We start from the raw sequence: 24740 nt of genomic DNA, 5'->3' as shown, positions 1-24740 counted from the left end.
TTGCAGCGTTTGATCCACGAGCTCTTTCTTGCTTCTTGTTATATCTTCTGGTGTCTTTTTTTTGAGTTATGAAGACCCCTAGTTATAGTTGTGGAAGGGAGGAGTCATGATAAGAACAAACTCTTTCCGACCAATCAAATTGAAGTGTGACATGGCCGCATTTGGCCAGAACATGTCACTTGCACACGTGGCGCGATTTCATTGGCTTTTCGGTGTGACTGGGCATGCCTTGTCATTTTGACATGTGGCATGGTCCTATTGGCTCTTCCGCTTGACTTGACGCGCCACGTCATTTAACACGTGGTGCCAAACTGGGCCTCTAGGAAGATGTCATCTTGGGCTTAATGAAGTGGGCTCATTACTTTAGCCCAATTTAATGGGCTAACCCAATGGATTATGACTTATTTATTTAATCCATATATATTGGACTTATATAATTAATTCAATTATATTAGCCCATAATATTTATTTGGACCAATATATCTTGAATTTAAAATATAGTCCAAATTATTTCATAGATTTAATTTATGTAACATTTATATGCCTACAAATGGGATCCATATCAATAATATTTTCTTCTTTGTTTATTTAAATTAATCCAATATCAGTAAATGGGCCCACCACAGTTGTCAAATATAGAGGGTGACCTCATACAACTATTGTTGGGTGAGTCTCACCCAAAATAAAATTTCTCGGTGATGAGCAAATAAGGTAATTAAGGAAGAAAAATGAGTTTCACGTTTTTCTTTCCGTTCTCTTGTACTATTTAACTATTTATTTATTGAATATATTAGTGGGGGTGGAATCCATATCAATTACAATATCATTTTTTCTTCTTTGTTTATTAAAATTAATCCAATTTCGTAAATGGGCCCACAACCATACTTGTCAAATATAGAGGGTGGCCTCATACAACTATTGTTTGGTGATGAGTAAATAAGGTAAATAAGGAGGAAAATGGCTTTCATGTTTTCTTTCCCTCCATTTCTCATGTACTATTTAACTAATTATTTATTGAATTTACGGGTGGAGGTGGGATCCACATCAATAACAAAATCACTTTTTCTTCTTTGTTTTTTTAAATTAATCCAATGTCAGTAAATGGACCAACAACCACACTTGTCAAATATAAAGGGTAACCTCATACAACTATTGTTGGGTGAATCTCACCCAATATAAAATTTCTCGACTCATTTACAATATTTTAAACTATATAGCTATATACCTTAATCTTTATTTAGAAATGTTGCTGCTAAATTCACTTGTACGAAATGACAAAACATAAAGCAAAGCAGGACTAGGCAACGGGACTATGCCTTAAGCAGACTGTAATTTAGGAGTTGCACAAACCAGTGTGATTCTATCCAAACTGTATTTGTACTGTGCAATCATAATTCTGCTTTAAAACAAGAGTCATATATTTGTTACCGTTTCTTATAAAATAACACAAGAAAACGCCGGAGATACTAACTCTAATTTAGCTTAAGGAAACTCCAAAACTGAGGGATGATAAATGTGAGACTCAATGGTGCACCTGATGGAACAAACCCATGTGGGTAAATGAAAAGTCAAAGAAAAAGAAGCAAAGATAAGAAAGAAAGAGACATAAAGAAAGAAAGGGTTAGAAAACTTGGGCTGCCACAATATGAAAGAAAGAATTTGGCGCGCAGTTTGTGGTGCCATCCTGCCGAGTATTCGCATTCGCTGAAACTTTTTCTTCAGTTGTAATCTATCCTTCAACTTATTCTTTCTCTTCAATAAATAAAGAGCTATTCTTTGTGTGGCTGTGGAGTAGGCAAAAATTGTCGAACCACGTAAATCTCGTCTTTGTCTTGTCTTGTGCAATTTGTTGCTTTTCTCTATTAATTATTTTCCCCTTCTATTAGCCTGACACACTTCCCAACAACTGTTATCGAGCGTAGGCAATGTAATTCTGGTAGAAAGTATAGTATTGGTGCAGGTACTATTCACAAGAAAGTGCGACACTATTGGTCATCAATACTAACATTATTCACAATAGTGAAGTACTATTCATTAATAGTGATAGTGCTGCTCACAAATAGTGATTGTTGTCTACCTTATACGATTGAGATTTTTTTTCTTATATAGAGTACATTTGCGGTTACTATTCACAGGCACTATTCCTATATTTTGTTTTTGTTGTGAAAAATGGCATTGGAAGAAAGGAAGGTAAAGATTGACAAGTTCAATGGCAAAGATTTTGGATTCTGCAAAATACAAATAGAAGATTATTTGAACCAAAAAAATAACACTTACTTCTTATCGGGATAAAACCAGAGAATATGGCAAAAGCGGATTGGGATCTATTAGATCGCCAAGCTCTTGGTGTGATTCGTTTGACGCTAACACAAAATATAGCGTTTAACATCATTAACGAGAAGACCACTGCAGGCCTGATGAAGGCGTTATCAAATATATACGAGAAGCCATCTGCTTCAAATAAAGTCTATTTGATGTGTCGATTGTTCAACTTGAAGATGACAGAAGGTGGATCTGTTATGGAACATATCAATGAGTTTAATGAAATATTAACTCAGTTGAGTTCTATTAATATAATATCTGATGACGAAGCCAGAGCGTTGTATTTGGAGCAGCTAGATGTTAAAACTACTTTCTTGCATAGTAACCTTGAAGAAGAGACATGCATGAAGCAACCTGAAGGTTTTCAAGTTTCTGGTAAAGAAAACCTTGTGTGTAAGTTGAAGAAGACTTTGTACGGTTAGAAACAAGCTCCCCGATAATGGTACAAGAAATTTGATGGATTCATGCATAAAAATGGTTTCACACGATGTGAGATGGACCATTGATGTTATATCAAAAATCTTGATGATCATATATCATTTTATTATTGTACGTTGTTGGTATGCTAATGACAGGATCTAGCATAAATGAGATTAACAAGGTTAAGCAACAATTGGGGCTAAGAGTTCGAAATGAAAGACTTAGGACCAGCTAAGCAAATGCTTGGGATGAGGATTAGCATAAATAAGTCTGAAGGAACTCTAAAGTTATCTCAAGAAAAGTACACACAAAAGGTACTAAGCAAGTTTAGTCTTCATGATGAAAAGACCAGGAGCACTCCACTTGGAAGCCATCTTACTCTATCAAAGGACTAATCACCAAAGGCAGATGAAAAAAGGAAGTACATGTCCAAAGTTCCATATGCTTCAGCAGTTGGAGGTTTGATGTATGTTATGGTTTGTACTAGACCTGACATATCCCATCCAGTTGGATTTGTCAGTGGATACATGTCAGGTCCAGAAAGGAGCATTGGGAAGGTGTAAAATAGATATTGCGATGTCTCAAAGGCACCTCAGGTACGACACTTTGTTTTAAAAAGAGCAATGTTATCTTACAAGGTTTTGCTGATGCAAATTTAGGCGGCAATCTGGATAGTTAAAAAAAGTACCATAGGCAGCGTATTCACCTTGAGTGGTACTGCTGTTAGCTGGATGTCTAGACTTCAGAAAAGTGTTTCTCTATCTACCACTGAAGCAGAGTACATGGAAATCTCAGAAGCTGGAAAAGAGATGAATTGGCTCAAGAATTTTCTTAAAGAACTAGGTAAAGAGCAGGGCAATTGTGAGCTTTGCAGCGATAGCCAGAGTGCAATTCATCTTGCCAAGAATCCAGTGTTTCATGCAAGACGAAGGATACCCAGCTGAGGTATCATCATATCCGAGAGTTGATAAGTGAAGGAACTCTTTCTCTACAGAAGATACCAGGGTCGAAGAATCCATCAGATATGTTAACTAAAATTATCGGTGTTGACAAACTGAGGTTGTGCACTGCCTCAGTTAGCCTTCAAGATTGATAATGTGAAGACACCATAAGAGAATAACAAATCTTTTTATTTTATTTTTCCTTGTTAATGTATATGAATTTGAGGGGGAGATTGATGGGACAAACCATGTGGGTAAATAAAAAGTCAAAGAAAAAGAAGCAAAGATAAGAAAGAAAGAGACATAAAGAAAGAAGTGTCACAAATCTTGGACTATCACAAAAAATTCGGCGCACAGTTTGTGGTGCCATCGGGCCGCGTATTTATAGAACTTTTTTTTCCAGTAGAGTAGCATCCTCTTATTCAGTTGTAATCAATCCTCACAACTTCTTCTTTCTCTTTAATTAATAAAGAGTTATTCTTCATGTGGCTGTGGAGTAGGTAAAAATTATCGAACCACGTAAATTTTGTCTTATCTTGTCTTGTGCAATTTATTGCTTTTTCTCTTTTAATTATTTTTTCCTTCTATTAGCTTGACACGCTTCCCAACAGGATCCGTGATTTTATACAAGCGGGTTCAATAAAAAATCACGGTAGTATAAGCACACCGGTAATCAGAATTTGTTCACGACTCTTTTTTGTTCATCACACAACCTCAAAATGATTTTATTTATTTTTTAAAAAAAGGTTGGGGAAAATTAAAAAACAGTAACATAAAAAGTCTATTTACTTTTATTTTTTAAAAACTCATCTATATAAATTAACAAACTTTACTTCAACAAACTTGGCCATTTTAGTAACTTAAAAATCTTACGGTAACTCTAAGAAAGAATCTGATCAACAAAGTTGTTACAAACAAAAATACTAAAAAAGAGAATTATAACTAAACTAATTAATACAAACAACTAAAGAAAAAGAATTATACATCAAGCTAAAATTTCAGTTTAACACAAATTAACAATTTCAACATAAACTAAACAAAATTAAATTAAAAGATTATAAGTAATTTTGTTAAAGCACTCTCATGGTTTATCAAAACTTATGAAAGAGAATCAAAATTCACTTAGTAAATTTTTTTTTTTTTTTTTTTTGGAGTAAAATAGAGTTAAATAAGAATAGTTTTTATTGGATTTAAACAAAGAAAAGAAATCATAAAAGAGAACAGGAAAACAAAAGACAATAGAAAACGACAAAGTTAACAATATATACGAGTATAACAAATTTTTTTGGTAAGAGGGGAACCCCCTACGACCTCTGTCACAACCTCTGCCCTTCGGGGGAGCACTCTGTGGTTAGCATTTTGTGTGCACTGGGTAAACCTCCCCCTGTGTAATAGCATGCAAACCGAACAGGGAATGTAAACCGCACTAGGCAAACCCTGTGCGACAGGCTCTACCCAGAAGGCATTGAGGGGGGATTCGATCACAGGCCATCCGTATGGATTACCACCCTCCAAACCAACTGAGTAACCGCCGAATGGTGAGTATAACAAATTTGATGAACTGAAACATGAATTCAATTGTGTGTCCAGGATAGACGTTTAGCATAAGGGCCATTTGCTAAAATGAAAAAGAAAAATTTTCTGCTTGGGTTTGAGAACTTGTGACCCTTGCTACATTTTGAACCTACTTGGCCGTTGCTCTGCAACTTCTGTTTATGTCAAGTGGGTTCAGGTTCTTTTTTATATACTACGTTTTTTGTGTTTTTCTGATGACATTTATTTATAGGTAAAAATAACAGATTATTTTTGATGAAACGGGTTCAATTGAACACCCTTTCTGTAAGGTGGGTCCGCCCCTGGTGCGACTTCAGAAAAACCATAGGAATCATCTTAAAAGTAACCTTCGTAGGTAGGTACAAGGGCGAATATTTATTGCAAATCCATTATACTGATCAACTCAATTTACTTATTACATAAGAGTTTTCCCCTCCTTAACGCCATAGTATATGAAAATTCATTCATCATAGTCAACTGTTATCTGAAGACCATCCTCTATCTGTGACAACACTAACAAAATATTTAAAAAATAACCTTCATACAATCATTAAGAAGATGGCATCGTTGAGATGAGAGAGTCACTTATCCTATTTCCATCGTTATTCCTTTTCTCCAAGTCGCAAGAGCAGTCTCTCTTCTTTTTCCCTTTTTTCCCCCTGTTTGTACCAGTGGCAGACAAAAACTGAACTTCAGCAAGCATATCTTAGACGCAAATAATCACAGACCCCGAACTTCAGTTTTTGTGCTGAAGCCTGCCACTCTCTGAACCAGCATAAGGATCAATTGTTACGTTGATAACAGCAGGCTTCCTAGCCGAAAATGATTCAGAAAGTGCAGATCTAAGTTCATCAGGTGTGCCAACTAGGTATCCTTTTCCTCCGAAGGCTTCAATTAGAAGATGATACGATGCACCAGGAACAAAAGAGGTGGGTGCTGGATCTTCTTTGTAAGGCCCAGTGATTTCTTCAGGGTTCCTCCTATCACCACCATAAACTCCGCCATTGTTAAAGACTATAACCACAACGGGGAGCTGATAGCGAACTAGGGTCTGCAGTACATAAGTTACACTGAATTAGAAGAGTAAACAAAAATTCAAAAGAAAGTAAACCAAGAAATTGATATGGGAGCCAACAGTGTCACATTTAACTCTAACTAATAAGTTTAACATAGAATTAGAAGGAACAAGTGCCCTAGCAAATGACTGAGAACAAGCTGAGGATGTTAGGTATACTTTGCAGTATAACATTGCGTTGCGAAGAGTGTAATCAGTGCTATTAAGTTTAAACAGAAAGCAAAAGAGAGATCATGTATCCATAAGAAACTTATAAGTCCTACAAATGTAAGAGGTTACTGCCACAAGCAACAAGGGGGAAAAGCTGAAAGCGTAACATTGCAGGGTTAATAATAAATAGATAAGAAAAATCATGAATCACCCCAGAACTGGTCTAAGGGGTAGCACAAGATGAGGGCAAGTACTGATATGACAGGTTATGGGCACAACATTAAGAACCGCACACCAAGGGAAGGGCCTAGGTTCCAGTCGCAACCGCTAGTTAACGAACTGTTGGTTGATTCAATGTCCCATCGAATATCTTTCTAATATATGGAAAGTAAGATGTTCTTAAAATAATTATGTACTTGTAAAGTTTGGTCCATATTTCTACAGACAGAACATTAAACTGATAATTTTGCTAACTCAAACTATAATTTGTGTGCTCATCAATTATACTAAGTATTGATTTCAAAATTAGAGCGGTTACAAAAATCCCAAATCCTAACTTATCACATCAAGTTGAATTCTCTGATGTAGTTGCACAACAAGGTTTAAGTAATTGTACTAACTTATGGCATCACCGTGCTATGCCGAGGCACAGCAGATCAAGGCTTCATTCCTAATCCCCTTAACTTCCCGTTTAACTATCTTTTCAACTAGAAAAACGATAAGATCCTTGTACCCTAGAAGATTGCTTCATTGGGCGAACTAGGATGTAACTCAGACTAATGGCTTAGGGACTTGACCTTAACAAGCTCTGAACCAATTCAAATCCACTTCTGCATTAGAAGACTAAAACATGAGTCGGGTTTTACATTAACAAAGTTGCAGAAGGGAACCTATAACAGCCAAACACGCACGTCTGCCAGATATGGTCCAGTAAATATTAAAATTTAGTGGTGCAGAATTGCCAAACGAGATAATAGTATGTCTCTAATATGGAATGGCATTAAGACGCCATACAAAATCTAATCCAACGTCAAGAAGTCTAAGCTAATCCATTTATTGATATTAATCCTGAAACCCAACGTGCTACTTAGAAAGATAGCAACTGCTGTTGACTATCAAATCTGACTAACCCCTGAAACAGTAAACAAGCGTATAATGAAACTACAGAAGAATCCTCAATCCTTAACAACCGACATGGACATTAACTGCCTACAGCTAGTTCTCTAATTAGCAGGAAAAGTTAGCATTTCGAGCTTCATCAGAGCCTAAGATTAGGTACGAACAAGTTCAACTCCATATAAATGAGGAAAATCTATTTCGTGGGGATTAATTATTACTCAACAAAGAATGGTAAATTTACCAAACGAGATTTATATTCTAGTAACAAGCAGCAAAAGTAATAAAGAACTTGTCTGATCACCATGAAAAGAAAGGCATTCTGGGGTAACAATTAAAGACAGCGAGATGCTATTAAATTACTATTAATAGAGGATCAAGAGCAAAAGATATAAGAAAGAAAGACAACGAACCTCAACTTCCATGGCACTGAAGCCAAATCCAGAGTCCCCTTCAACAGCTACTACAAGCCTTTCAGGACAAGCAACAGCAGCTGCAATGCAGTACCCTAGACCAACTCCCATTGTCCCCCACGTCCCCGCATCCAACCGGGTCCTTGGATCCGTTTGAACTAATACTGATCGCCCCACATCCATAGTATTTGCGCCTTCAGAGACAACAACAGGAGCAGGACTGCCCACTTGCAATATTGCATCTCTAATAATTCTCATTGGTGTCATAAAATTAAATGGCACAACATCCTTTGCCAGCTGTGCCTCCATTTTCGAAACATTCTCCTTACTCTTCTTTGCCAATGCCTCAACCCAAGGATGAGACTTCCCCAAACAAAATGGGTCATCCTTAATCTCCTTATGTAACATCTCAACAACCTTAGTAGCATCACCAACCAACCCTAAACATGGTTTCCTAAGCTCTATCTCCTCCTCAGCTACATCAACCAAAATAAACTTCACATCCTTAGACCACTTTGGTGGCTCTCCAAAATGCAAAAGCCAATTAAGCCTCGCGCCAACTATCAACGCCACATCACATTTACCAATTGCCAGTGATCTAGCAGCAGTAGCAGCTAGCTCATGATTATCAGGCAATAAACCTTTTCCCATTGGTGTTGGCAAAAAGGGTATTCCAGTACTTTCAACTAACTTCTTCAAAGCATTTTCAGCTCTAGAAATTGCAGCCCCTTTTCCGAACACAATCAAAGGCCTCTCTGCTTTCCTTAATAAAGCAGCCGCCTTTCCAATTTCGGAATGTTTAACAATGGGTTTAAGATTAACCTCCTTAATCCTACAATTCTCAGCATCATTGATTAATTTCTGGGCTTCAGATTCACTAATAGTTTGATGAAGTACATCAGTAGGAAGATCCAAATAACAACCACCGGGTCGACCCGACACGGCCCAATCCAAAACACTGAAAACACAGCTAGGGATTTTCGTTATATCAGTAGCTTTAGCTGAGTATTTAGAGAAGGGTTTAACAGCTTCAATTTGATCTAATTCTTGAAAATCGCCCCGGCCCAAATCCTTCTGATCACATGACCCGGAAATCAGGACCATGGGCCATGTATTAACGGTTGCATTGGAAAGTCCGGCTAGGCCATGAACGCAACCTGGACCGGAGACTGTGAGGAGAATACCAGGTTTACCCGTAAGGTAGCCGTAAGCTGAAGCAGCGTAACCGGCGGATTGCTCGTTGTGGAAAGCAATGAACCGGGTACCGAGAGCGACCGCCCGGTTCGCAAGGGAAGTAACGGGTATTCCGACGACGCCGAACATCCGGTCTACACCGGCTCGTGCAAGGCACATGGCAACGAAGGTGTTGCCATCGATAGCAGATGGGTTTTGGTGATCGGAATTAGACATTGGAGGACTTTTACTAAACGGAGGACTCTACAGTGTGGCTTTTTTTACTGATGATTTGATTCTTTGGGAAAGTCGAGAGTATCAATTGGTATATTTAGAAATGGGAACACGTGTTTGCTTATATATAGATTTCTGTTACCTAAGAATATTAGATTTAGATATGCCTACACCAGATATTGGAGTGGCGGCTGAGGTTGTCCGAGGCAGTGTTTGGAATGGCGAAATTGGTTTTGCTTTTGCATACTGATTCCTTCTTTTTATTCTTTGACCCAACGATTGCCAAACAAGAATTTAATTTCATATGTCAGATATTGATTTCATAGATTTCTAAAGTTAACATTTATATATTTAAAAACTATATAAATATACTAACTATAATAATTCTTATAATTAAAGCAACAATATCGATTTATTTCTAAAGACCCGTTTGGCCATAGATTTTGCTAAAATAAATTTGAATTTTATTTGGCAATCACATGTTTGGCCATAAATTTTGCCAACATTTTGGCAAAATCCCAAATCCCAAAACCAGCTCAATAGTTGGTTTTAGGCCAAAATATCTACAAACACTAATAATATATATACATATTTTTCCAAAATAAATTTGGAAAATATGTTTTGAAAACGGATGCCAAACATATTTTCATCTTCAAACCAAATTTCACCCAAATCAGATTTTTCAAAACAAATTTGGAAATTTATTATCAAACGCTCCAAATAAGTTGGATTGAATGCATGAATCTTCACTTACCTGTTTTATAATCAAAAAAAAAGTTAAATTTATTTGAAAAGATCTATCAAAGAAAAAACATATTTGCTTTGCTAATTTAATTAATGGCGCCGAATAATTTTTGGATAAACGGAGCACTTAGCAAAGACCTCCATAAATCCAGATTCAGTATCCCTGACTCAGGGATACTTGTGGGCCGGGGCCGGGCCTAAATGGGCTAAACGGGCCGGGCTAAACGGGCCGGGCTTAGCGGTCCCGGGCTTCGCGGTCCGGGCTTCGTGGGCTCAACGGGTAGGACCAGCCCGTGACGGGCCTAAGCCCATATGGTCCTGGGCTAAATGGGCCGGGCTCGTGGGCTTAGCGGGCCTAACGGGCTTTTTTTATTTTCGGGCTTTTTTTTTTAATTTTTTTTATTTAAGGCAATTTCTTGTAAACCATATGTGTATGTGTATATATAAATTGCTCTTATGCATGGCTATATAAATATATGTAGTATATATAATATAGAAATCTAATTATTAAAGTGTTTGACAAAAATGTAAAATAACAAATCAATAGTAAAACTAAATTGGCATGCATAATAAATTAATAACAAAGTACAACATGAAGCATAAATACGTCTAATAATTTTAAAATAACACAAATTGTTGAAAAATCTTAAAGACGAATTTGCGGATAAATACCCTCAACACAATACTTTATATGCCTCCTTAAAATGCCTGTGGTACACCCTGAACGAAAATTTAAGACTTTTCCACAGTTCTTGCACTTTAATATTTGGCCTTCTTCATTTTCTTCAAGCACTTCATAGTATTGCGAAACAAATAAGCGCACTCTTTCCGAACGAGGCATGATTTAACTTGAAAATTGAGATTGAGACTTGAAGTCTTGAAAATTGGAGATTGAGAGATTGAGAGAAATTTAGATTGAGAAATGAGTATTGAGTATTGAAATGAAGAAGAGGGAGGGGGGTACTTATAGTGTTAGAGAAGGTTAGTTTTGTAAATTAAAAAAAAACGGCTATTTGTGCAATTAATATGACCGTTGGTGGTCATTGGGGGTGGGGCCCTCATTTTGAAAAATCTTGTTTTGTAGTATATATAGTACTACTTCTTCATGTAAATATAATATATATAGTATACTAGTATAGTGTACTATATATTGTATGTTATGTATATATATTCCCTTATGTATTTTCTTGTAGTATATATTGTATGTTATGTATATATATTCCATTATATAATTTGTTGTAGTATAAATTGTATGTTATGTATATATATTCCCCTTATATATTTTCTTGTAGTATATATTGTATGTTATGTATATATATTCCATTATATAATTTGTTGTAGTATAAATTGTATGTTATGTATATATATTCCCTTATGTATTTTCTTGTAGTATATATTGTATGTTATGTATATATATTCCATTATATAATTTGTTGTAGTATAAATTGTATGTTATGTATATATATTCCCTTATATATTTTCTTGTAGTATATATTGTATGTTATGTATATATATTCCATTATATAATTTGTTGTAGTATATATTGTATGTTATGTATATATATAATATATTATACCTTATATATTTTCTTGTAGTATATATTGTATGTTATGTATATATATTCCATTATATAATTTGTTGTAGTATATATTGTATGTTATGTATATATATTCCCTTATATATTTTCTTGTAGTATATATTGTATGTTATGTATATATATTCCCTTATATAATTTGTTGTAGTATATATTGTATGTTATGTATATATATTCCCTTATATATTTTCTTGTAGTATATATTGTATGTTATGTATATATATTATAGCTTATAAATAATTGCAAGTTAAAGACAAAAAAATATTGCGAAGAGATATTCAAGGGCGTGTCTTATAATTTTTATTACCAAAAATGGCATATCTTTCTTAGTCTTCTTCCCCCCAATGGAATGAGCACAACAAGGTACTAATACCACCATTAAAAGGAAAAAAAACTAAAGAAGATATGCCAAAGTACAAGTTACACCATAATCTACATTGTATCTCTAACAAATCTCATAAATCTTTCAAGGTTCGGAGGAGGTTCCGTTGGTGGTGGCGGAAAAGAATAAAAAAGCCAATTAAGAGCCATTCTAACCTTTTCAATTTCTAAATTTAAAATTCTCATACCATCACCGATGATTAAATGGTAAATGTGACAAATACATCTCACATGGAAACAATTACTAAATGCATGATTTAGTGTTGTTGTAAGTATGCCTATAGCACTAGTGTTACTAGAAGCATCATCCATAGAAATTGCCATTATTTTATCTCTAATGCAAAAATATCTACAAATATCTGCAACAGTGTTAGCAATAAACTTACCTGTGTGACGTGAATTAATTATTCTATACGCAATAATGCGTTTTTGCATTATCCACTCCTCGTCTATCCAATGACTTGTAACAGTTAGATAATCACAGTCATTATTACTTCTACCAATATCAGTAGTAATAGAAATCCGATTAGTAATATGAGTAAATAAATACCGCAAATATTGTTCATATTCATGTTTATATTTATAAATATCGCTCTTAACTGTTGCGCGAGGCCAACCTTTATAAGTAGGATTAAAAACTTTTCCAATATAATGCACAAAATTAGGGTTAGAAGGAAAAGTATATGGTAAGCACATAACGGTAACCATCTTTGCTAATTCTTCACGATCTTTATTAGGATCGTAATATAAAATACCACCGGTCACAGTGTTAATTCCTGGTTGAGCTAGATTTGAACCTGTACTAGGGTTAACCGCAGTATCTACACTTGTCCCCTCTTGCTGCGCTTTCATTTGTAAATATTTAACTTTATCTCTAGGGTGTGTTTGTATGTGCCTAGCCAAACTACCCGTACCGCTACGGTCTCCAGTATATTTATGCGCCAGCAATTTCCCACAAGTTTTACACTTAGCCTTATTTTGTTCTCTTACTTGAGTAAAAAAATTCCAAACTATTGATGTTTCTAGGCGTTTAGAAGGTTGTCTATTAAAAGTAGGGGTTTCTACAGGTGGGTCGGGCGGGGCATCAGTTGGGTTATTAACAGGACTAGTAGGTGAATCATCTAAATCCGGTTGAGTTTCATCTACATCCTCATTTTCCTCATCATTTTCTAAGATAGTTTGATTAGGATAAAGAGCATTCATAACTTCTTCATTTAATTGTTCACCTTGTGCAACATTATGGCAAAATTCACTATCGGAAAATTGAAAACAAGGGTTATCACTATCAAGAATAATAGGAGCAGCAGGACGAGTAATAGGTCTGGGTCGGGGAGCCGGGGGAAGGGTAGTAGGTTGGAGACTACTTTCACCAATTTTAGCTTTTCCCTTACCACCAAACATTTTTTTCAAAGAAAATGCCATATTAATTACAATTATGCAAACTAAACACACAAAAATATATTCTTAAAACTTAAGAGTTGGAACGAGTTTACCGAATTGCCGAACAACTTCTTGAAAATTGAAAATCGTTGAAGACTTGAATACTTCAATTCACCAACTTCACAATTTTTCACGAAATTGCAATAATAAAATAAGCAATTATAGAAGAGAAATTAGATATAGATTGAGAGAGATTGAGAGAGATTGAGATAGATTGATGAATTGGTGAGTAAAAATGAAAGAATGAGGAGGTATTTATAGTTGAGAATTGGAAAAAAGTGTAATTATATAAAGTTTGGGGGCCAAATGGCTATTTTTTAAAGTTCCAAACGGTTGAAAATTAAAGGCCAACGGCTAGATTTTAAAATCTGACCGTTGGTCTTTTTTAAAAAAAAAAAAATTTTTTTTTTTTAGAAAAGAGCCGTTGGAGCCCGTTAGGACCGTTAGTCCCGGTTGAACCGGCCCAGGACCGCCTGCCGGTCCCGGGCTTAGCGGTCCCGGTCTCGTGGGCCTCACGCAAGAGACCAGCCCGCCACGGGCTTTCTACACCATCAGGGACCGGCCCACCAGGACCGGCCCGCCGGGACCGTTTAGCCCGTTAAGACCGCGGGCCCGGTCCGGTCACGGTCCCAGACCGGCCCACCATACAGCCTTATCCCTGAGCTTGACTGACCAAGAAAATTAAAGTAGGCGTATTAAGCAATGTGGCATTATGTCATCCTTTAACTTATTGGTCGTTTTGAGGCGTTGAAGGATTTTTGTGTTACGACCCGACTGATCGTTTTGAGGTCTAACGCGTCGTTCGGTAGTTTGAGGCCATGAGCAGCTTCACTTCAGGTATTATGATTTGTACGCGTAGTCGGAATCGAAATTCGGGAGTTCAGAGTTGAATTGGAAAGAGAATTCTCATTTCGGAAGCTTAAAGTTGGAAGAATCTGATTAAGGGCTAACTTTGAGTAACGACCTCGCAATCGGGATTTGAAAGTTCCAACAGGTTCGTAGGATGATTTCGGACTTGGGCATATGCCCGGATCGGATTTTGGATGACTCGGAAGCGTTTCGGCGCCTATTGTGAAAGTTGGCATTTTGGAAGAATTTCATAAAGTTGGATTGTGGTGTATTTCAACGTTATCGATGTCCGTTTGGGATTCCGAGTCTGAGAATAGCTCCGTATTGTGATTTTGGTATTGGGAGCGCGTCCGCAAGTGGATTTGGAGGTCCGTAGGTCATTTTGGAGTTGTTTGGCGAAAGTTAGAAATTTGAAGGTTTTTGAGAAGTTTGCCCGGAAGTGGACCTTTTAATATCGGAGTTGGATTCGGATTTCGAAAGTTGGAATAGGTCCGTAATGTCAAATGTGACTTGTATCCAAAATTTAAGGTCAATCGAACGTGATTTGATAGGTTTCAACGTCGAATGTAGAAGTTTGAAATTCTAAAGTTCATTAAGCTTGGAATGGGGTGTGATTCACGAATTCGACGTTGCTTGATGTGATTTGAAGGCTCAGCTAAGTTCGTAATGTATTTTTTTAGGACTTGTTGGTATGTTTGGTTGAGATCCCGAGGGCCTCGGTTTGATTTCGAACGGTTAACGGGTCAAGGTTTGAAGTTGAAGAGCTGCTAAAGATTGAGTTTGGCTCTTCCTCTGAGGGGTTATTGTGTAACAAGCGCATAATGTCCACTGGAACGCCCATGGATTTTATCATCAACTTGATGAATTAATTTCAAGATATAAGGCTTTCCTATTATAACGGGTTGTTCAAAAGGATTCCCCGTCCTTCCATCAAATATTCTGCTTTTTCCTGGATATTCGGGTTCAAATACCCATGGATTCGTTGTTTGCTTACTGGCTTCATATAATTCAGAAAACACAAGTTTTCTCGAAGCTTCTTGTTCATATCTCTAGTCAAAAGATACTATTCGATAATGTCTGTCTAGCAGACTGCTGGTGTAATTGCACCTGCGGAGTGGGCACCGCAGGTGCGAGCCCGCAGAAGCGAGAAGAAAGTCGTAGATGCGGGCTAGGCCAGGAGGACCAGGGGGTTCGCAGGTGCGAAGATTTTCCCGCGACCGCAGGTGTGGCTTAGAATCGCAGAAGCGAAATTGGACTGGGCTTAGCTGCGCGTAGGTGCGACGCAGCGCCCGCAGGAGCGGTCAAGGCTCTGCAGAAGCGGACGTGGTTGAGTTTAGTTGAGACCGCACCTGCGATGGGAAATTCCGCAGGTGCGGAGCCGTAGAAGCGGCTGGTTGACCGCAGGTGCGAAGGTCGGGGTTGGGCGGTGTGTTCTTTAAAAAACGAGGGCTTGGCTCATTTTCACTTCATTTTCTCCATGAGAGTCGGTCTTGGAGCGAGTTTGGAGCTCATTCTTCGTATCAATGTCAAGGTAAATTGTTCCCACTCATTTTGAGTTAAATACATGAATTATACATGGATTAGGACATGAAAATTGGTAGAAAATGGGGTTTTGGTGAAAAACCCTAGAAATTTATATTCTTGGATTTTTACCATAAAATTGGACATGCAATTTGGAATAAGTTATATATTTGAGTTCGTGGTGCTATGGGTAAAGTTTATCTTCGAAAAATTTCGAAATCCGGGCACGTGGGCTTGAAGGTGATTTTTATGGACTTTTCGATCGGGGTTAGAAATTGTTATAAATTGGATTATAATGAGTATTTGAGTATATATTAATGGGTTTGCATAATTATTTGCTAGTTTTGGAGCGTTGCGCATCGATTCGAGTTGTTTGAAGGGCTCGGAAGCCGGTTATGGAACTTCGGAGCAAGGTAAGTCTCCTTTCTAACCTTGTAAGAGGGAATTAACCCCATAGGTGAACTAAACTATTATGTCCTTCTATTTGTAGGGGGCTACGTACACACAAGGTGACGAGATTCCGTACGTAGCTACTAGCTATGCCTATGTCCGTGTAGTTTTAGGCTTACATCATGCCTCGTTGTCCTTGCTATATGTTTTATGGTTATTGTTTGCCTTGAGAAGAAACAAAGTCAGATTGCATAATAATTGTGTTGAAGGAATTTAAATTTGGGAATTAAGATTTTAAGAGTTTCCATTGAACCTCGTATTTCGAAAAAAATTGAGGAATATTATAATAACTTAAGAAATCTATGTGTAACCGCATCGCATGTATGATTCGTGAGCGGGGTAATAGATGCATCTATAGTTCGGGCCATTCGACCCTCTGGTAGTGCAAAGTTTAAATATTATGTTGGATCCGGCCGTACGACCTCGGCATAATTTGCGCATGCTTGTATTGCTTGCCTTGCTAATTATAAATAATGATATTGCCTCCCTGGCCTGAGGTAAATTTAAATGAGAAAAATGAATTTGGAAATCCCCTATTAACAAGAGGATTGGTTACTTGCTTCATGATTTTTCTTGAATTCACATCTGTTTTAATAAGATCCACGACTAATTGTTTATTAGTACATTACTGTGGGACCACTAGTAAGTGTCGAAGTTGACCTCTCGTCACTACTTCTTCGAGATTAGACCGGAGACTTACTGGATACGCGTTGTTTTCGTTCTCATACTACAATTGCTGTACATTTTGTTGTACAGGCACACGTATATTCAGTGGCCTTGTGGGCGCAGCGGCGTGGTTGATACGGGGACTTAGGTGAGTTGCATCTTATGAGACGATCCGCAGCCAGTAGAGTCCCCTTCAGAGTACCTGTATTTCCTTTTCTGTCCAAATTTGTATTCTGGACAATTATTGTATTTTATTTTTACTTCCTAGTAAATGCTCATGCACTTGTGACACCGGGTTCTGGGATGATTATGAGATTATTCAATATTGAAATTTGTTAGAAACATTATTAATTATTCTGTGAAGTTCACCATTTATTATTTAACTTAAGGAAATTATGATTTCAAAAATACTAAAATAAGAACTAAATTTATTATTTATTGTAGGCTTACCTAACAGCGATGTCCGGCGCCATCACCACCTTTAATGGTTTTTGGATTGTAACATTTTGTAATTGTAATAAAATGATAATATTTGCACACGCCTCTATCAAGTTTTCACTATGACATATTATCACTCTTGTTGTTTGAAAATCACTGAGGCTCGAATCACTTTATGCACACCTAGACATTACATTAGGTGACCTGTCTAAAAACTTGGAGTAAAAGGCTCGCACCGATTGTGATACTATAATATATTTTCTAATTTACTTTCCTTACACATTGCTAATTCGTTTGACGAAACGTGCCCGACACATGTTAACAACTAACAAGTGGCCTTTGACGTCTCAAAATGAAATTGAAAACGGTAAAACACAAAAAAGAGGAAAATTTCTCATTTTCGTTTCATGCACATTGAGGAAACAAACTGAACAAACTTGATCTTTATCTTTTTCGTGAAGTTTTCTACCCCATTTTATGCCAGCTTTTCCTCGATGTGATGTTGGATTATTAGTGTAAATATCAACTAATTGAACAAACTTGACTTAGAAGTCAGTCCAAAATAAGAGCCTAGAGGTTCATGTGCCCCCACTGAATATACAAAAGCACGTCAACATGAATACTTACTATGTATCAACAGGGCGGGTCTACGTTACTTCAAGCGGTGTCACGTGACATCGCTTTGTCTAATTATTTTATTAATTATGTATATATAGTTGAAATGTAGAAACACAATAACGAGTGAAATGATAAAAGTGACACCACTTGTTGCTCAAACCTATGCAGCTCATGCGGCCAGAGACTTAAGTAATCTGCGCGAGGTCGCGTGTTCGATCCCTTTGTGCCCATCCACAAAATGTATGTGTATGTGCCAAAAAATATCTTTGATATAGGCAGGCCATGTCAGCACCATTATGGCCTTCATCGACCGCCACGTGCTATCAGTAAAGGGCCCCACAAAGAGTGCGACCGAAAAGTCAGCAAAGATCAAGGTTGTGAAGTAACCGTAGTTCAAGGTCGAGGTCGAGCATCTTAAACAGAGTTATAACGGCTAGTTCTAAGATAAGACATAAAAGAGAATATTCTAGTGGATATTCTCTGCATATGTACTATTAGGGTTTCTAGGAATGTGTTCCTTACAGATAGAAAGAGATACAAGGATAGGGGACATGAGATATTCATTTGTAAAGAAATATTGACTTTATCGAGAGAATCGGGTCTTTGCAAGCATACAAAAACAACCTTTTTTACTAAGATTTTTGTCTAGTATTTTCACCGGATCCAAGAACAACCTGAGTGTTCACAGGCTTATTAATCATTCATCATCGCAAGAAGGAATATCCACTGATCCCACCCTTTTTCGGATGACTCACACGTTTTATTTACTTTAATGTCATTTATTGCCAATTATTACTATTTAATGCCATATTCCATCTTCTTGGGTCATTGAATACTGTTATTATTGCTTATATTTGTTGTCATCCGAACAAATATACTGATTATTTGTTACAGCACCGTTATCTTTATCTTTAGGATATTATTTTTAACTAAGATTAACTCTTCTTTATTTTAATCTAAGTGGTTGAACCAAGAACTACATTTTTGGTCAAACAGTTTGACGTCGTCTGTGGGGATCTCTTAGTTAATTTTTTAGTTTCATTTAGATCTACTTTTAGTTTCCTTTAGATATACAACTAACGTGGGTCACTAATCTCACAAACCTCAAGATCTTTCTCTTTCTTTGAACGTACAAAAACCTACATGGCAGGTAACCAAGGAGAGAGGACAAAAGTAACGGGTGATTTCCTTAGCAACCTCATGAACGCTATCAACGAGAGCTGTGAAACATTAGGCGAGGACGTGACGCCCACTGTCTCCCCTAGGCGCTAGAGGTCGCCTCCCCCTTGTAGCATAACAAAACCAAATGGAAAAGGGGCATCCACGTCCACATAAGAAGGGACACCACTGGCTGTGAAAAAGCTCCTCGAAGCATGGCTGACCGATACGTTAGTAAGCCTGCTCAACAAGCCCTCTCCATGCACGGCTACAGAGACCGCAAAAACCTATACAGTGCAACGGGCAGACGAACATAACGACCAACTAGACCCTCCAACGCCAGGTATAACTCACATTGTTACTAACAATGCAGGTGACAGTGCCCTCGATGTTGTTCTAAAGAGGATGGAAGAAATGGAGAAGGATAATAAAACACTCAGAGATCAAATGAAAGAACACCAAGAACGAGTCGATAAGATATCGGGCGCCCCTAAACAATTGCAAAAGAGGGACGTCGGTAGGTTCGTAGAGCAGGCGTACAGCAAAGAAGCATCCCCACATGCCATACCAAAGACCTTCAAAATGCCATCGTATCTCAGGATATACGATGGAACGACTGATCCCGAAGATCACGTGACTCATTCCGTGAAAGGCAATGACCTCACCAAGGAACAAGTGTCGTCTATTCTATTGAAGAAATTTGGCGAAACTCTAACGGGGGGGGGGGGGGGGGCATTAACATGGTACTCACAGCTACCAGGCCGCTTCATAGAAACCTTCGAAGGAAATGGCCGATAAGTTCGTAATAGCGCATGACGGAGCCAGGAAAGCAGAGGCAAGAGTAAACAACATATTTACCATCAAGCAGTCCTTAGGAGAGGGACTGGGGAACTTCCTCGCCTGATTCAACAGGGTAATGATGACCCTACCAAACGTGTCCGAGGGGAAGGCAGTCATGGCCTTTCAAAATGGGTTGAGCAAAGTTGGTTCGAGAGTACCTAGAAAACTGCTGAGCGGATTGATAAAATATCCTCCAAGCACTTGGGACGAGATCCCATTATAGTGAGTCCCCGAGCTGATGAGGACGACCTCAACGGACCAACTCATCAGCTCATCTCGGTACAAGCTGAGTCCAAGAAAGAACGAAGAGACAACATCAGGAGAGACCACCCGGTCTCACGACCCAACAGGAAACGACACCAACCATACACCCGGGCCCCCGCCCCACCTTCTCTTCGCTATGATGAAGGCCCATCCAGGCCGAGAACGGGGACTCACTGGAATGAGAGAGATATGCCTCCATTATTATCTGCTCACAATTTTTGTGTCTCACCTACAGAAATATTCTATGACCTAGAGAAACTCAGAGCGAAGGTGAAGTGGCCGCCAAAGATGAGGTCTGATCCGAGCACTAGAAAATCCGACGCCCTGTGCGAGTTCCACCAGGAGCGCGGACACAAAACAGAAGATTGCACCGCCCTCATGCAAGAAGTTGTAAACATGTTGCGGCAGGGACACCTCAAAGAGTTGCTGAGTAACAAGGGGAGGAACAACTTCGCAAGAGGATGTGAACACCAAGTCCCACCAAAGCCATCGTCACCAGCTCGTACTATCAACATGATCATGGGCCATGACGAGTGCCCGAGTCCTACCTGTCGAACACCCCTATCTAAGACATAACATGAAACAAGGTAGGTCATGCATAACATTTGTCAATAAACTGTTGAATCATGTGAATAACATACGTGAGGAAACATGCCTAAAAGACATATATACATATACATGCGGAATACGGTAGGGCGAGCCGACAAGGCTGTTATAGACAACATATATCAAAACTAGAAGCCGACAAGGCCACATACTATCCAACTATACATGACTGCATACATACCTCTAATAGAGTGTACAACTGTATAAAGGATGGGACTCGGCCCCGTCGTACCCATATCTACATACAAAAATATCGTACTAAAATCCAATAGCAACTTCGGATCAAATAGAGCACACCAACTCTCGCTGAGCTACGATCCTAAGAAAGAGGGCTCGTTATACTGTCTACCTGCACCTGCAGGCATGAAACGCAGGCCCCTAGACAATAGGGGCATCAGCACAAATAATGTACTGCGTATGTAAGGCATGAAAAACAGTATATAAAAGACATGAAAGAAACATGGAATAAAGGACTCAACCTGTACGTCTGAATAGTTGTGTGAATCATGAAACATTTATAATGTCATGCACATGCGTACAAATGGAATATCATGCATAGGTATATGCGTACGTAACGTCATCAAGCCTCTAAGGGCATTCAATCATATCATCTCGGCCTCAGTGGGCAAAATCATCAACGTATACCAACTGATGAGGTGCCATACAATCAATCAATATGCCTTCGTTTAATATCACGAAATAAACTTTATCAACTTACGTATTTTCTAAAACCCATGAACAGACGATATAATAATAGGACATATGGGGAATCAATAACATAGGCATCCCTAGTACTTCTAAGAATAGAGTCATTTAAGAAAGTTATGCGTTTGCTCGTTTCGTTATATCATACGGATCATGCCAATAGGAAAGAAGGGATAACCTTAACATACCTGAGCCTATTCTCTTGACAATCCCTCCAACACACGTCAATCGCGACAAAAAACATAACGACGGGATCAAAGTAGGGAGAAATTCGTATGATGTCCTTGAGAAAGATTATATCGTGCTCCCTTAGAAATGCAAGTCACGCTGTTACAGCATTATATGGTTTTGTATGTATTCTTTTTGTGTCTGCTCCTCCGTTACTTTGCAAATATATACATCTCACTTTAATGATGTTGGGAGGTATCTTTATCATAGTGGGTTGTGGGCCCCACTTTATGTGGATTACTTTGCCAAAGATTCCCCTAAATATGCCACCTAGCTACATAAATTACCTAGTCACTATTAGGTTTGATCAATAATCTCACTTGCTGCCACGTGGGGATGGTATTTCCACTAATTGCTTATCCATAAATTTTTAATTAGTTTTTAATCTCCCACTAAAAAGCAATAACTAACCCATTACCCATATAATTAGGTTTTATCTTAATTTACTTAAAATACTATTCACTTTTAACATACTTTATATACCTTACTATCATGGTCATGTGGTACATTGTATGGCACTAGTCCATAAATACGGGGTATTATAGAGTGGACCGTATTTTATCCCAAATTGTCAAACTTCAATGGAACTCATTTTCTTCGATTTGTTTACCCTCTTACCTTCACGACACTTACTTATCACCTGTTATAAATAGCATAAATACTTATAACCTCAAAAATAATCTCATTCCCGTACTTACGTTGATTAAATTACGACGAAACTTTAACGTACAAAAATGCGGGATGTAACATTCCCCCCTTCCCCCTAGAAACATTCGTCCTCGAATGTTTAAATTTGCAAGATATGCATGAAATACTCAACAATTCTAAATGTATATACCTTCCCGGGCTATACTCCAGTGAAACGGCTATCGGGCTCTCACGGGGTTAGTACACCCTCCCTCCTTAAAACTACTTCCTAATCCATTCGTCACCTACAAGTATGTTAATCAATCTTCTAGGCATTGTCACCTTTTGGTTGTAAACTTATTAACCGGATTCTTAACTTTTTATTCCACTATACTAATTTCCCAAAAATATCACGTACTATTTGTGGTTTCCTCCCTAGGGCATTAGAGCCATCAGAGTTCTAACTTTTTAATATCCTAGGTCACTCATCTCTCCTCCCTTAGTCCTCGAATGTTAAACTCCCAGGGATCTATAAAAAATTTGGCAGAGTCTTCTCTGTACGGTACTACTACCAACCTTTCATGTAACAGACCTAATAATACAATGCCTCATAGGGCCACAATCATCAATAATGATAATGGCCTCACACGACCAATGATAGTAACTAAAAACGAGAATCCATACAGGCACCTAAAGGTTGTGATGTCTCAGTCTGATCATCCTCTGGAAGCGGAAACAAGTGAGGATACCTAGACTTCATGTCTTCTTCAGCTTCCCAAGTCATCTCCTCCACATTATTGTTTCTCCAAAGTACTTTAACCGAAGCTACATCCTTGGTTCTCAATCTCTGAACTTGTCTATCTAGTATAGCAATGGGAGCTTCCTCATATGATAGTTGCTCTGTGATCTGAACATCGTCAACTGGAACGACTCTAGAAGGATCTTCGATACACTTACGGAGCATAGACACATGAAAGACTCGATGTGCAGACTCCAAGTTGGAAGGCAAGTCTAACTCATATGCTACCTGGCCTACTCTGTGTATGATCTTATAAGGTCCAATGTACCGAGGGCTAAGCCTTCCTTTCTTACCGAATCTCACAACGCCTTTCATCGGTGATAACTTTAGGAATACCCAGTCGTCTACCTGAAACTCCAAGTCTCGCCGTCGATTATCTGCATAGGACTTCTGACGACTCTGAGCTGCTAATAGTCTTTCCTGCATAAGCCTAATCTTCTCAATTGCCTATTGTACCAACTCTGGTCCTACTAACTTAGTTTCCTCAACATCGAACCATAGGTGACCTACACTTCCATCCGTACGGAGCCGTCTGAATGCTGGAATGATAGCTATTATTATATGTGAACTCAATAAGCGGAAGATGATCATCCCAGCTACCTCTAAAGTCTATCACACAAGCCTGTAACATATCCTCAAGTGTCTGAATTGTATGCTCAGCCTGACCGTCTATCTGGGAAAGATATGTTGTACTAAGACTTATTTGAGTCCCCAATCTGGAAGGACCTCCAATAATTAACTGTAAACTGAGCACCTCTATCTGAGATAATAGGTATAGGGACACCATGAAGTCGTACTATCTCCTTAATGTAAAGCCTTGCATAATCCTCTACTGAATACGTAGTCATGGCCGGCAGAAAATGGGCTGATTTTGTAAGTCTATCAACAATCACCCATATAGAATCGAACTTACGCTGGGTACGAGGTAAGCCTATGATGAAATCCATATTAATTACTTCCCATTTCCAAGTCGGAATCTCTATAGCCTGCAATAATCCACCGAGTTTCTGATGTTTAATCTTAACCTGCTGACAATTAGGGCACTGAGCAATAAACTCTGCTATATCCTTTTTCACTTCATCCCACCTATGGCTGTCCAACGGGACGGGACGGGACGGGACGAAATTAACGGGACGGGACGGGACGGGACGACATTTAAGCGGGACGGTGGCGGGACGGGACGAAACGGGACGGGACAAACGGGACGAAACGGTCGTCCCATCCCGTCCCGCTAACAAACGGGATGGGACGGGATGGGACGGGACGGAACGGGACGGGACGGGACGGGTTCGTGGGCCTTAAGTGTATTTTTTTTAATAAAAAAACGTCTAGTTTTTTGAAAATTACTATGTTTTTAAAGTTTGCAACGACTAGATTTTTGACTTATTTAATAAACTTAAATGTTACTATGTTA

The 24740-nt window shown here is 38.3% G+C and overlaps 1 protein-coding gene across 1 annotated transcript; it reads right to left on the bottom strand.

Moving 5' to 3' along the window:
* LOC109243823 (2-hydroxyacyl-CoA lyase) lies at positions 5594-9695 on the bottom strand. The gene is made up of 2 exons (XM_019410824.1): positions 7992-9695; positions 5594-6288 (listed from the first exon to the last, which is right to left on the bottom strand). Exons 1-2 carry the CDS (start codon positions 9399-9401, stop codon positions 5974-5976), a joined length of 1725 nt encoding a protein of 574 aa, XP_019266369.1. The 5' UTR covers positions 9402-9695; the 3' UTR covers positions 5594-5973.

Source organism: Nicotiana attenuata, chromosome 2 (genome assembly GCF_001879085.1).
Source record: "Nicotiana attenuata strain UT chromosome 2, NIATTr2, whole genome shotgun sequence".
NCBI lineage: Eukaryota > Viridiplantae > Streptophyta > Magnoliopsida > Solanales > Solanaceae > Nicotiana > Nicotiana attenuata.
This window is presented reverse-complemented; position numbering and strand designations above follow the sequence as displayed.